Source organism: Oreochromis aureus, linkage group 3 (assembly GCF_013358895.1).
Source record: "Oreochromis aureus strain Israel breed Guangdong linkage group 3, ZZ_aureus, whole genome shotgun sequence".
NCBI classification, from domain to species: Eukaryota; Metazoa; Chordata; class Actinopteri; order Cichliformes; family Cichlidae; genus Oreochromis; species Oreochromis aureus.
The window spans coordinates 43,666,559-43,681,743 of NC_052944.1; the positions used below are offsets into that span (position 1 = coordinate 43,666,559).

At 40.4% G+C, this 15,185-nt stretch overlaps 1 protein-coding gene across 1 annotated transcript; it reads right to left on the reverse strand.

The window, feature by feature from the left end:
• Window positions 1-9,721: 9,721 nt before the first annotated feature.
• On the reverse strand, window positions 9,722-13,640 carry LOC120433758 (zinc finger protein 347-like). The gene is made up of 2 exons (XM_039600612.1): window positions 13,564-13,640; window positions 9,722-11,424 (listed from the first exon to the last, which is right to left on the reverse strand). Exons 1-2 carry the CDS (start codon window positions 13,638-13,640, stop codon window positions 9,831-9,833), a joined length of 1,671 nt encoding a protein of 556 aa, XP_039456546.1. The 3' UTR covers window positions 9,722-9,830.
• Between the last annotated feature and the right edge of the window lie 1,545 nt (window positions 13,641-15,185).

Genomic DNA, 15,185 nt, shown 5'->3' on the forward strand with positions numbered 1-15,185 from the left:
ATGTTTAGTCATTTATTTTTTATTATTTTAGTAACTTTGATTAAAACTGGATCCAAGTTGTTTTACACATTTAAACATTTTTTAAAGTAACGCAATAGTTACTTTTCCATATACAGCCTAAAGCACAGACAGCAGAGCAACACAGAGACAGACAGAGAGAAACAGCAGAGGGGAAAAAGTGCTGGGGTGTCCTCTGGTTCCCTAATATATAGGGACCAGTATCCCTGCCCCCTACTGCTGGGTAACTTTCCCACCCGTCCAAACACAGCTGCAGGGGTCATGTAGCGGCCAAGGTCTTGGCCAAAGGCCAGTCAGGACTCTGACTACCCTTTGGCTTTTTACAAAAGGTCATGACACGGTCAAACGTCACACATTAATCCTAATTATTAAATCTTAATACCTTAACACCTCACCTTAATATACCACGTGAAAGTTAAAATATATATGTTCAGTGTAGATAGATACAGGGAGTGCAGAATTATTAGGCAAATGAGTATTTTGTCCACATCATCCTCTTCATGCATGTTGTCTTACTCCAAGCTGTATAGGCTCGAAAGCCTACTACCAATTAAGCATATTAGGTGATGTGCATCTCTGTAATGAGAAGGGGTGTGGTCTAATGACATCAACACCCTATATCAGGTGTGCATAATTATTAGGCAACTTCCTTTCCTTTGGCAAAATGGGTCAAAAAAGGACTTGACAGGCTCAGAAAAGTCAAAAATAGTGAGATATCTTGCAGAGGGATGCAGCAGTCTTAAAATTGCAAAGCTTCTGAAGCGTGATCATCGAACAATCAAGCGTTTCATTCAAAATAGTCAACAGGGTCGCAAGAAGCGTGTGGAAAAACCAAGGCGCAAAATAACTGCCCATGAACTGAGAAAAGTCAAGCGTGCAGCTGCCAAGATGCCACTTGCCACCAGTTTGGCCATATTTCAGAGCTGCAACATCACTGGAGTGCCCAAAAGCACAAGGTGTGCAATACTCAGAGACATGGCCAAGGTAAGAAAGGCTGAAAGGCGACCACCACTGAACAAGACACACAAGCTGAAACGTCAAGACTGGGCCAAGAAATATCTCAAGACTGATTTTTCTAAGGTTTTATGGACTGATGAAATGAGAGTGAGTCTTGATGGGCCAGATGGATGGGCCCGTGGCTGGATTGGTAAAGGGCAGAGAGCTCCAGTCCGACTCAGGCGCCAGCAAGGTGGAGGTGGAGTACTGGTTTGGGCTGGTATCATCAAAGATGAGCTTGTGGGGCCTTTTCGGGTTGAGGATGGAGTCAAGCTCAACTCCCAGTCCTACTGCCAGTTTCTGGAAGACACCTTCTTCAAGCAGTGGTACAGGAAGAAGTCTGCATCCTTCAAGAAAAACATGATTTTCATGCAGGACAATGCTCCATCACGCGCGTCCAAGTACTCCACAGCGTGGCTGGCAAGAATGGGTATAAAAGAAGGAAAACTAATGACATGGCCTCCTTGTTCACCTGATCTGAACCCCATTGAGAACCTGTGGTCCATCATCAAATGTGAGATTTACAAGGAGGAAAACAGTACACCTCTCTGAACAGTGTCTGGGAGGCTGTGGTTGCTGCTGCACATAATGTTGATGGTGAACAGATCAAAACACTGACAGAATCCATGGATGGCAGGCTTTTGAGTGTCCTTGCAAAGAAAGGTGGCTATATTGGTCGCTGATTTGTTTTTGTTTTGTTTTGAATGTCAGAAATGTATATTTGTGAATGTGGAGATGTTATATTGGTTTCACTGGTAAAAATAAATAATTGAAATGGGTATATATTTGTTTTTTGTTAAGTTGCCTAATAATTATGCACAGTAATAGTCACCTGCACACACAGATATCCCCCTAAAAGAGCTAAAACTAAAAACAAACTAAAAACTACTTCCAAAAACATTCAGCTTTGATATTAATGAGTTTTTTGGGTTCATTGAGAACATGGTTGTTGTTCAATAATAAAATTATTCCTCAAAAATACAACTTGCCTAATAATTCTGCACTCCCTGTATATGGTGTATATAGTTACATAGGTATACATGTCACACAAAAATCCACCACATAACATAAAAACCAGCTGGAAATGTTTTAAAGTCTGCAGAGGAAGAGGGTTCAGAAATAGATGCAAAGTTTTCAGGACGTGTGGCATAATTATAGCAGGGGGTTTTTAATGAATGTAGTAGTTTTACGAGTTTTAGAATTGTTTTATTTAGTTTTAGTAGATAACATTTTATTTCATACATTTTAAGGGTGTTTTTATTTGTGCTCCCTGGCCTAGTAATAAACTGTTTCTGATGAGACCTGCTTCATCTCTGTGCCCTGGGTATCTGACTCGCTTGCTCCCCCTTGTATTTTAAAGAATCTTTCTTTTTAGCGTAAAAAAGTCCGCCCGTGTCACAGATGTTTGGGCTCATCAGCAGCTGCTGGAAAGGACAGAAAATATTCTTTTATCCCAAATGTTCATAAAATCTATTCAGCAAAGTTTATTATCCTAAAGTTTAACTAAAATATGAGACTCAGTTTTAAAATTTTATGACATCTACTTACCAGTGATGCTGAGTTTACAATCTTGAAAGCTGCTGCCATGATTTGTCTGCACATCACATCTGTACAGACCCGAGTCATCAGTCCTGAGTCTGGACAGTTGAAGTCTGATTCGTCCTTCTCTGAGGGCGTCTTTGTCACTCTGGACTCGTCCTGAAAACTTTGCATCCTGAGACTCTGACACCTCAACACCTTCATGAACATGATACAGGTCTGAGAGTTGATCAGCTATCAGGAAACAGCAGATAAAAAGAGTTTTGGATCTGTCAGGTTTGGTGGTGAACGTCCACTCCAGTGTGATTTTGTGGTTCTCCTCTGCCTGATAGGAGGTCTGTGTCACATTGACTACAAATGATCCTGTTGAGGAGACAGAGAGGGAAAGAGAGGAGCAGACACACTGAGAACTGGAACAAATCTGTTGTTGAGCTTTATTTGGAGTTCATAAAGTGAAGCTGTAAACTAACCAGAGACACATGAGGTGAGGATGATGAGCAGCAGGATCCTGCAGATCATCTTCTCCCTGTGAGAGGAGACAGAGGTGAAGAGTCATCAACACATGAGGTCAAAGGTCAGTCAGTACAGCTAGAAGAAGGAAAATCTACAGTCTGATGAATGTAATCCTGTTTGTGATCCTGATTATTACACTGACTGAACAAAACTACATGAAGTAAAACCAGAAGAAAAACCTGCACTTTCATTTACTCTGAAAATATTTTTATAGTCTTAAAAGCTGCAGATTTTATTTTCTGTCACAAGTTGTTTTGAATAGCATTGGGCAGTAAGAAAACATTTTAAAATATTTTTACTTTTATTTGTACAATTTTTTTGTTTCTATAGCTTGTTTTCTATGATGTGTTTCATTCCAACATGCATAAAAACAAACCAACTCTTAAAATCTATTTTTTTATCCATCTTAATCCTCAGCATTAAAACATGATCAAAAAAGATCAGAGGCTCTGTTTTGTATTTTAAAAAAATATGTACATTTGTTTTTGTTTGTTTGTTTCTCCTTTCAGTTTGATGGTTGGTTTGATGGTTTCAGTTTGATGGTTAGTATGTGGACTCACATAACACATAACTCAGGTGAACTGCAGCTCTAAACTTTGCCTCGACACGTCGCACAGACAGACCAGAAAGATCTGCTCTTATCTGGCAGTAAATCTCAAACCATGATGCTGTTTGTGCAGGAAGAAAAACAAATACTGGAAAACCAGGGTGGGACAAAGCTTAGAGGTTAGAGCAGTGAGCTATAACAGGCAGGTTTCTGGTTTCTAGCCTCTCCATAAACAGGAGAGAAGCCAACGAACAGAGAGAAAAGTTTCCCAGCACTGCTCATTACTGTTATAATGAATGCTTCCAGTTGCATAAAAATAAGATGTCTTCATTTCTTCAGAGGAAAAAGTAGATGCTCACTGGGTTGCTCACCGAATTTGTTCCTTCCATGAAAGAGGAGTTTATAAACAGTTAAATACCAGAATGCGCCTTTAAGGCCAAAGTGAAATCCAACTGATTAAAAAGTTCATTCTCGCTCACAGTGGGAGCTTCTGATCTCGAGGAAAAACTCAGATGGGTGTGAAAATTTTTATTGACCAAAACACATCAGTTATGATTCATCATCACATTCAATGTGTGAAATTAGTTAAAGTGGAAGCAAACAGAAATGTACCTGCAGCTCCAAAACACACTCTGCTTCTAAGTTACTCGGTGATGTCATTATGAGGGCGGACAGCGCAAGACTTCAGATGTGAGCTGAAGACTGTTCATCCAATCACAGGTCAGAAACGACACCTGTGTTTCTGTGCTGAGCAACAACAAAATGAATTTCTCTGAACTTGAAGCCTCATAAAGGTGCTCTGAGTTCAGCGCTGCTTAAAGACAGAAACAACCTGAAGCTGCAAACAGATGTTTGTTTACAGCAGCTTACACAATTAGAAAACTCTTACTTTATCTGCATCCGCCTATCAGTATATGTGATGATAATCACAGGACTGTTTTAATGAACTGCACTTAAATAATCCTTTAAACTGATAACCAGGAAAAGAACCAAGATAGTAGAAAATAAAATACTTACTCCAGGTATCTCTGCTTTCAGCTGCTCGTTGCTCATGTTGTCCAAACAGTGGCTCCATCATTGTTTGCTTCAACACACCAGCTTTTCTAGCATGACTGAATGCACCTTATATCACAAGAGAGGAGGAGGAGCAGCAAAGAGGAGTAGCAGCGCTGCCTGCCCCTGGCCTCTCCTCTTTTATCTCGTCTCATGTCTGCAGCGAATCCTTTCATATCCGGTGTTTGTAGTGTCCTTCTTCAGCTCTGTGATATGTTTGTGTGACATAGTGTGTCCACAGGTTAGAGACCAGTGTCGGGCAAGTTACTTTGAAAAAGAAATTAATTATAGTTACTAGTTACTTTGTCAAAAATGTTACTGAGTTACAAGATTCTAAAAGTAATTAATTACTTATAAAGTAACTATTGCGATACTTTAAAAAAATGTTTAACCCTCTGGGGTCCAGTTATGTTATGTACAGTTATGTTTTCATTTTGACAAACTGTATTGATCTAAAATCAGACAAAAATGATAAAATCAGAGTAGAGAAAGTTATATTTTTACTGTAACAACCACAAACACGTTTAATGAATCATATTTCATAACTTTAAATCCAAATATAAATTGTCAATTTTAAAATCATATGCACAAGTTTACAAACCACAAAGTTATTTGCAGCCATTAACCTTTTACCCCTTTTTCAAGGGGCGTTAGTAACGCCGTTACTTGTAACACCGTTATTCCCATCACTGTTAGAGACACATTTGAGGACATTAACTTGATGTGAACACTTTTAGCAAACCGTCATTTCTGCCACTCTCCTTGTACCTGAACATGTACTATGATGCAGGATATATTTTTAGTATAAATATTAATAATGGGAGGCTGACTTTTGAAGGATTATAAAGATTTAAACCCAAGAAAGAATGATTTTGAATATGTAAACTCATACTGTGTCTTTACTTGTTTGACTGCTTTCATTGTTCAGCGAAGAGCTGAACAAGTAAATCTTTCCACCTCCACAAAACTCAAATAGACTCAGTTTGCAAACAAGCCCTGACTGCTGCTGGCAGATACTCTGCATACCTGACAGAGGTTCCTGGGGAATACCCGGGATTTCCTCAGGTTAGTGACATCAGGGCACTCCTTGATCTGAGATAACTCCTCACACACCTGAGGACAGAAGTCCTGACTTACAGCATTCCAGAGAATATTTCAGCCATGTTTGCTGTGTACTTTGATGATGCAGATTTAAGGCCACACTGGAAGCTTCCACTGTCAGAAGAAGGTTAAAGTTAATAATGGCGTCCTGTAGACATTTACTAGAGTTAAAAAGTATGTTTAAAGGCACTTGGCTGTGGCAGCTGCTGCTGGTGGACGAGGGAGAAATGGATTAACAGCTACTATAGGCCCATGTGTGGTTACTTTGCAGCCGCTGCATTCGCCAGAGCTCGTTGGAGTAAGCTGGTGATGGAGGCTAAACATGAACACACTGTCTTCATCCACTGAAAAAGCTGCTTTGCAAAAGCACCTGTTCAACAGACTCGAGCAAATGATCAGACATGTTCAAAAACAGTGAAATGATTAACTGGACGATACAAACCAATTTATTTAAAACACAGCTTTGAAGTGAAAATGTTATAAATCACTGAAAGTGCAGAGATACTGACTGAACCAGCACACTGCACTGAAAGTGGTGACGAATATTTAAAAGTGACTGTTTGGATTCATTTAACCTAAATAATTAAAAATCAGTAAATAAATGAAAAATGCATGTTTGAAAATAAGAATAGGATGAAAATAATAATCTGATATGCCGAGGATTGAAGAAAGAGGAAAGTACATGGTAAGTAAAGGAGTATTTTAATCTGTGCGTTCAGTTTGATTTGGTCCAGTGAGCTCACAGCGCCTCCAGCAGGTGGATTCTAGTACTGTTTGTTTTAAAGGCTGTGAACAGTTTTCTTCTCTGCTGACAGTATCTGTTTGGAGCCAAGTGTTACTGTTTTTTTGTGATCCTGGATCTGATTCCGAAGTTGGTCAACTCTTGGTCTGGATTTTGTCAGAATAAATTTGTTTTCCATCTTGTACACCTGAGTTCTTTAGCGAATGAAATTACAAACTTGGAAAGTTGGATAAATCCACACACACACACATACAAACAGTATGGAGATGATAACTTGACATTCGTTTGTGATGAGCTCATTGAGTATAAGTATAGAGAGGAGAAATTCCTACTTCTCATTCATGTACTCTGCATTGTGCATCGTGTTGAAACTGTCCACATCTGTCCTTGTAAAATTATTATTTCTTTTAAGAATAAATAGCTGAGAGAAAAAAACCATCAAAGTTGAGGTAAGTGGTTACTGTTCACCACAACTAAACAGTATTGTGTTTATTTTTTGTATTGTGTTTCAAATTTGATTGAAAATTAAGAATTGGAAAAAATTAAACCAACAACCAAGTGTCAAAAAAACTGTAATGCCTCTAAAGGCCACTTAAGGCCGGTTCTAAAAACAAGTCAGTCCCTAAAGCCAGTTTAACCTTTGACGTATATACAATATTACAAGATAACACAGTCTGAGTAGAAGCAACAGGATGACTGCAGTAGTAGCTGACATTAACAGGTTATCTGGAAGTTACAAAGAGCAGCTGACCTACATTTGCTCGCTTTTTCAAGACAGTATTTAAATAAACATGCCTGTTACCCACCGCATAGCTGGACTGGCCATTGGGCATACCAGGCATTTGCCCGGTCCGATGATGATTTTTCATTTTTATGTTTGTTTGTTTTTGTAACGGTATAAACAATGAAAGGTGGTGGATTAGCCAATTGGTCATGATCAACTCTGGGCTGGACCAATTACAATACATCCGTATTGAGGGGAAAAGGAACGTGATTCGTCCCGAACTTCAGCTAGAATGAAAAAAAGACACAAAGCTGGGGTTATTATGACAGTGTACATCACTGTCACAACAGCGTTTGTTTTAGTTCAAAGGCTTTATGGTTTTTCCTATAATACCTGGTGGTGTAGTCAGTGATTTTTTGTCAGTTCAGCCTTATATATTATGTTTAACCCGAGTTCCCACCCGCTCAGCTGGTGGGTAACAGGCCTCTCCGAAAACGTTAGAGCACTTATGGAAATATGTGATGTCTTGATAAATCGAGCAGATATTTGAAGTTTACACAGCTACATTCATACAAAATATCTTAAAAGTTTACTTTGTGACCCAGAAAGAGTAATATTTCAAACTCCACCACTCTGTGTTCCTCCGCCACTGCCCGTTTGAGTTTTGGACGAAATGGATTCTGGGATATTGCATTTCGTCATTTTGAGCTGATTGGAGACCAAAACAGCCAATCAGATATTTTTTTGCATCCAAGTCTGTAGTGCACCCATTTACATTCAGAGATGCATGCAGCCAGTTCATTTCAGCATTAACCAGCTTTCTACCAACAGCAGGACAAAAACAGCAGATTCGATCATGGAGACACTGAATCTGCTAAACTAATTAAAACATTGTAAGTGCAGGTCTTCAGTTTATGTTTCTTTGTGAAAACAGCACAGCAAAGGAGACTCTGTGACGTTTTGGTATAAGGGATAAATCTTCTGACCGAACCTGCTGGGACTGTGTGAGGTCCTGAGGCTAAGAGTAAGGATTTATCCACAGGAGAGCTGCGTTCTTACAAACCATCCCACTGTGTAAACCTGACATCTGTGGAAGAGCTGAGCTGTATGATGTGTACAAGGACACAAAACATTATTTACCATCAGATCCCGAGCCCTCCATGTGTTAATCAAGAAACTGCTGCTGTGCTACATCCATAAATAATGAATAAATTAGGAGCTAAAGCTAAAATGACAGTTTATTTGTTCCAGCTTCATGTGAATACATTCAAGAACATCACAGATGAAAGAAACATTAACAACTTCCACACTACATAAAGCAAGAAAAATAGTTTTTCTTTCAGGTGGTTTCAGAAAACAAAACATCAAACACCTCCAAGACTCTCTTTGAAAGAACTAAAACCTTTATTCTCATGGTCCAATCATGAGTGAACTCCCCGATGAAGCCTTGTGTGCTAAAACATGTCAGAGTTTTAAAGGTTAAACATGAGTTTCCAAAACGTTTTGCTGGCGAACAATGAACTATTTGACTGAGTTTCAATTATTTACAGACGAGCAAAACCAGGAGAGAGAAAAAAGGACAAAACTGACTCAGTAAAACGACAGAAAATAAGATCCCATGTGCATCTGTATTATGTAGAAGTTCAGCCCAGCAACCAGTTCAGTTCAACACAAGTTTAAATGATTCTATCTGAACTCTGTGGAGCCTGATCTCAAGCTTTTTGAGTCTGACTCTGAAACCAGAGGATCTTTCTGTCTCTTCAGATTCACTGTGATCCAGTGATGGGAGTGATTTCAGCCCTGAGTGATCACGCTGATGTTTGTGTGCTTGTGTGTGCTTGTGTGGTTTCTCTCCTGTGTGGACTCGTTTGTGTGTTTTAAGGTCACCTGCAGTGGTGAAGGATGACCCACACTGATCACAGAGGTGCTTTTTAACCCCACTGTGAATCAGTTCATGTCGTTTTAAGTCACGTGATGTGGTGAAGCTTCTCCCACATTCTTTGCAGTATTTCAGTTTGTCTCCAGTGTGTCTATGTTGATGTGTTTTAGGTCAGCTTGGCAACTGAAAGTTTTTCCACAGAGGTCACAACGAAACTCTTTCCCACCACCACAGTGATGACAGGGTTGAGAACTGGATCCTTCTGTGTCGCTCTGCTTCTAAACAAAGACACAAAGACAGTGTAAGTCAGTCCTTCAACACTTTTATCCTGAACGTCGCCTGAAATAAAGAGCATCTCTGCAGACGTCCAATTACATTTTACTGTTTCAGTTAACACACTCAGTTTACTGGGCTGCAATAACTACAATACTACCACCATAACACTACAGTAATAATAAAATTATAACTGAAATGAAAATCTGAATTATCACTCAGAGCTGCTTTTCCATGCAGTAGAATTGCTAACATGCTAACACAGTTTAATGAGCAGAGTTGTTCCAAACAGTCAGGCTAAAATGACAAGATAACAATATAAATACATACCTCACAGTAACTGCACTTGTAGAGTCTCTTTCTGGTGTGGATCTGTTGGTGTCGTCTCAGGTAATGTGGAGATTTAAAAGTCTTCTCACACAGGTCACATTTATAAGGTCGTCCCTCAGTGTGGGTAAACGTGTCGTTGTAACTTTTCGTCTGTTGTAAACTCATTGCTACATTGTTCACAGCAGTGCACATCATGTCTGGTGTGAATGCGTAGGTGTGTATTTCGGTGCCCTCTCTGGCTGAAAGTTTTTCCACAGATGTCACAGCTGTATGCCTTAATTCCAGAGTGGGTAACTAGATGACTCTGTAAGTGACCCCTTTGAGTAAAAGCTCTGCCACACTGATCACAGCTGTACGCTTTAACTCCACTGTGGATGAGTTGGTGTCGTTTTAGAGAAATCTTCAAGGAAAAAGACTTTCCACACAAGTCACAGCTGAACGGTCTCTCTCCAGTGTGGATGACCTGATGCTGTTTTAGTTTAGCCTTCTCAGTAAACTCCTTCCCACACTCGTCACAGCTGTATGTCTTAATTCCAGAGTGGGTAAGTAAATGATTCTTTAAGCTGCTACTGTGAGTAAAAGCTCTGCCACACTGATCACAGCTGTACGCTTTAACTCCACTGTGGATGAGTTGGTGTTGTTTTAGGTGAGACTTCCTGGAAAAAGACTTTCCACACAAGTCACAGCTGAACGGTCTCTCTCCAGTGTGGATGACCTGATGAAGTTTTAGTTTAGCCTTCATAGCAAAATCCTTCCCACACTCGTCACAGCTGTATGCCTTAATTCCAGAGTGGGTAACTAGATGACTCTGTAAGCTGCCACTGTGAGTAAAAGCTCTGCCACACTGATCACAGCTGTACGCTTTAACTCCACTGTGGATGAGTTGGTGTTGTTTTAGGGAACTCTTCCTGGAAAAAGACTTTCCACACAAGTCACAGCTGAACGGTCTCTCTCCAGTGTGGATGACCTGATGCTGTTTTAGTTTAGCCTTCTCAGTAAACTCCTTCCCACACTTGTCACAGCTGTATGCCTTAATTTCAGAGTGGGTAAGTAAATGATTCTTTAAGCTGCTACTGCGAGTAAAAGCTCTGCCACACTGACCACAGCTGTACGCTTTAACTCCACTGTGGATGAGTTGGTGTTTTTTTAGGGAACTCTTCCTGGAAAAAGACTTTCCACACAAGTCACAGCTGAACGGTCTCTCTCCAGTGTGGATGACCTGATGAAGTTTTAGGTTAGCCTTCATAGTAAACTCCTTCCCACACTCGTCACAGCTGTATGCCTTAATTCCAGAGTGGGTAACTAGATGCCTCTGTAAGCTGCCACTGTGAGTAAAAGCTCTGCCACACTGATCACAGCTGTACGCTTTAACTCCACTGTGGATGAGTTGGTGTAGTTTTAGGTGAGACTTCCTGGAAAAAGACTTCCCACACTCGTCACAGCTGTATGCCTTAATTCCAGAGTGGGTAACTAGATGACTCTGTAAGCTGCTACTGCTGCGAGTAAAAGCTCTGCCACACTCGTCACAGCTGTATGCTTTAACTCCACTGTGGATGAGCTGGTGTAGTTTTAGGTGACCCTTCCTGGAAAAAGACTTTCCACACTGATCACAGCTGTATGCCTTAATTCCAGAGTGGGTAACTAGATGACTCTGTAAGCTGCTACTGTGAGTAAAAGCTCTGCCACACTGATCACAGCTGTACGCTTTAACTCCACTGTGGATGAGTTCGTGTTGTTTTAGTTTAGCCTTCACAGCAAAATCCTTCCCACACTCGTCACAGCTGTATGTTTTTCTCTCTTTCTTCTGTGAGGTTTGTCGGCCTCCTGAGAGCGCTGACTTCTTGGTCCATGTTGGTCCTGCAGTGACAGAGATACAAACAGAGGCAGTGAGTGAAATGCAGTCGTGGAACAACCTCAACCTTCAAACTCCCTCCATTAACACTAGTTTTAAACCTGAAGGTGGAGTGTGGCACCAAACACCTTAAAGGTCTCTTATCCCCACCTGCTGGTAATAGTAACACATTACATCCAACCTGGTGCTAAAAATAATTCATGACTGTTCAAACACTAAAATCATGCCCATCCCTCCTGATTGTATGTACACCAGTGTTGGGTAAGTTACAATAAATTAATAACTTAGTTACATTACTAGTTACTTCTATCAAAAGTAACTCAGTTCAAGTTACTCGTTACTTTCAAAGTAACTAGTTACTAAGGAAAGTAACTTTGGTTTTACTCAGACTTCTCTTGTTAATGTGTTGATTCCGTAACTGGATACCCAGCGAGAGTTCCAGTCTTCTAGCTTGCTTACTTGCCACAAGTGCACTGTGCCACCTACCAATAGAAAGGAAAAGATAATGTGCATATTTCCACGAGAGAAATCCCACGCCTGGACCGTCGTTGACCGCGGCCATGATTCTAGCCTACGTCACAGCGTCATGTGCGCTTTTTACATCCAACACAAAAACTGCAGTCGTGGTGCTTTGATTGTACTCAGAACTCGGAAATTCTGCCTTCTGAATAGGAAGATGTAGGTAACACCAGACTGCAGATGAGCTGCATACAGAGCTGGACTGGGACAAAAAATCGGCCCGGGCATTTTGACTAGAGACCGGCTGTCATGATCCTGGGTCTTTTGACCCAGTGTTGTAAGTCTGAGTTTATTTTGTTCATTAGGTTATCTAAGTTCATTTGTTTATTAGATTCCCCTTGTGTATCCAACCCCTGTTAAGTCTCCCTTGTCCTTCATGTGTTTCATGTCTGTGTTTCTTATGTTGTCATGTTTGCGTTTCATTATACTTCCCATTTTATTTTGAAAGAGGTCCTGTGTTCCTGCATTTTGTTTTACTCTTCCCCTGTGACGTTGTTATGTTCATGTTGTGTCTACTGTGACTTTCTGTCCCATGTTTCAGGTCCCTATGTTCTGTCTCCCCAGTCTGTTAAGTTTACATGTCTTGAGTCAGTCTGTGTGTTTCCTGTTTTACTTTCACAGTCTATGTCCTATGTTAATGTTTCTAAAAAAAAAAGGATCCTGGTGTTATTTGTCTCTCAGAAACAGTTCATAAATTCCCTTCAACTCATTCATGTCACCTAAAAGGTAAACCTGTTTCTCCATCACCTGTTCAGCTCTGATGATTCAGTAAGGACATCTCCTGGTTTCATCTTCATGTTTCCCTCTCACCACATATCCAAACCGACATCATGACCAGCAGCTTTTACAGCTGTGGCTCCAGCAAACATCAGCTGATACTAGAAATTAATATTAAATAAATTCTAACAACAGCTGATCAAACGCGGTGCTGTTGTTTAACGCAACATCCACTGGTTTCTTCTTTCTGGCGCAAAGTGGGCGATAAACAAAGAGAGAATAGCCGATCAGCTGATCATTGATCAGTTTCATGATTGAAGTAGAAATGGGAGAGGGAGGGGGAGAGAATGAGAGAAGAAGAGGCAGCTGACAGCAAAGACACAGAATAACTTTAGCTTTGTGTCTTTTTCATTGTAGCTGAAGTCCGAGACAAACTGTTCCTTTTCACCTCAATACGAAACACGTAATATTTCCTCTGAATATGAGACGATTCCGTTTTTTAGGGGCCGGTTGGCAACTCTAATAATTAACCTTATGAACAAAATAAAGTTCAACATCAGTAACATAGCACCCACCCAGCTGTATAGAAACCCCGTCATGCTAGCTAGCACGTAGTACGAAAAAGTCAGCATAACGAAAATAAACTCCAACTAAACTTGGTTTATATCTGACCCAGATAGACTGCAGGTCATAACTTCTTACCTGAAATTCAGTTCACCTGACACTCGGACCGGGGGCCACTTAGGGTCTCTCCTCTTGCCTCCCCTTTCCCTCATCCACCTGCTGGCCTGCACCACTTGCTAATGCTCCGCGATGCCACCACACGAAGTAACGCATAACGAGCCTATCTAAATCCCAGTAACGAGTAACACGTTCCTGGTTTTGGCATAATACCTAGTTACCGTGCTCGTTACCACAATAATAACGTGTAACGCGTTACTGTAACGCGTTACTTAATAACGCGTTACAGTAACGCGTTACTTAATAACGCGTTAGTCCCAACACTGATGTACACACACACACACACACACACTTTTATATTATTTTATAATTTATATTATATTGTTGTTTCCTATTACATATTTCTATAATTTGTATAGATTTATACATAACTATTCAGTGATAATAAATCCTATGTTTGTGTATTTGTTTATTCATAAGGAACCCCATTAGCTTCCACAACAGATGTTGCTCGTCTTCTGTCAAATACAATCACATGGAGGAAAAAACATGGCGGCGACGGAGAATGAGAAGGGTGAAAGCGGATCGTTGAATGAAACAGATGAACCAGAATTGGTTTGTAAAAATCCAGCAACTTCACTGGTGTGGAACTGGTTTAGCTTTCGTCCGTCAGATACACAACAAAGCACTATTTGTGGTAGAGCATGCTAGCAGGCCGTCGTTATTACTGTGTTTTTTGTGGAGTTGTAAAGTATTTTGTCTAGTGTCAATTATATCGTCAGCTACATCGTTAACACAAATTTCAAATGTATATCGTGATAAATATTTATATCGCCCTGCTCTGTCACCTTCTGTGTTGAGCTCATTGTTTTCTCTGTAGTGGCTGAGCTGAGTCCAAGTAGCTGAAGATGTTCCTCTGCTGCTCCGTCAGACTCTTCTCCTCCTGCTGATCAGCTGGGACACAAAACAGATCTTTGTTAGGCTCCACACTGCACTGAAGAGTCAAAGTGTCTCATATGTTCATCTGACAAGACAAGGAACACATTTTTGTTTCCCGAGGTGGGCAACTTATTGGAAACAAACACAAAAGGTTTGAGCACTGATACCTGGCATTGCTGGCATTGAAAGATGCAATGGCAGCAATGTGGATGGTCAAGACTAAAACCCTGCTGTCTTTGCTTAATGATTGGTTTGAGTCTTGACCATCCACATTGCTGGCATTGCATCTTTCAATGTGTTTGTGGGTGGATTTGAATGCACCAGTGTAAGTGCAGTATTAACCCCGATTCTTTTGTCCCCATGATAGAACAGAGAAAACCGACTCATAGTGTGTTAAAACATTTATATTTCTTTTTATTCAATCATCTTCCGAAGAGAGAGACCCTGCACAGCCCAAACGCCGGTTGCAGGATCTCTAACATTAGAATCATAAACTGTGTCTCATATAATTATTATTTTGGTACTTTACACGTCACAGTTTTGACACAAACATTGCTTATATGGCAAAGTTCCTCTTTTCTGTCTGGCTTCCTGTATCTATTAATATGCTGTACAGCTCTACACTTCCTGTTTTCAGTCTGGGTGAGCACTTAGTTTGTGAGTCAAAAGTGGCCTTGCTTTACAAACCTTCATTATTAAAGTTCATAAAACAATATAATAAGAAAATAAGGATACTAAGGATATTAATTACATGACAGCAGC

Coding starts and splice junctions, on each gene's coding strand:
- LOC120433758 (XM_039600612.1), bottom strand. CDS start 13,640: ATGCGTTACTTCGTGTGGTGGCATCGCGGAGCATTAGCAAGTGGTGCA. Junction 11,425..13,563: donor GTGGATGAGGGAAAGGGGAG/GCAAGAGGAGAG, acceptor CCACAGTGGAGT/TAAAGCGTACAGCTGTGATC.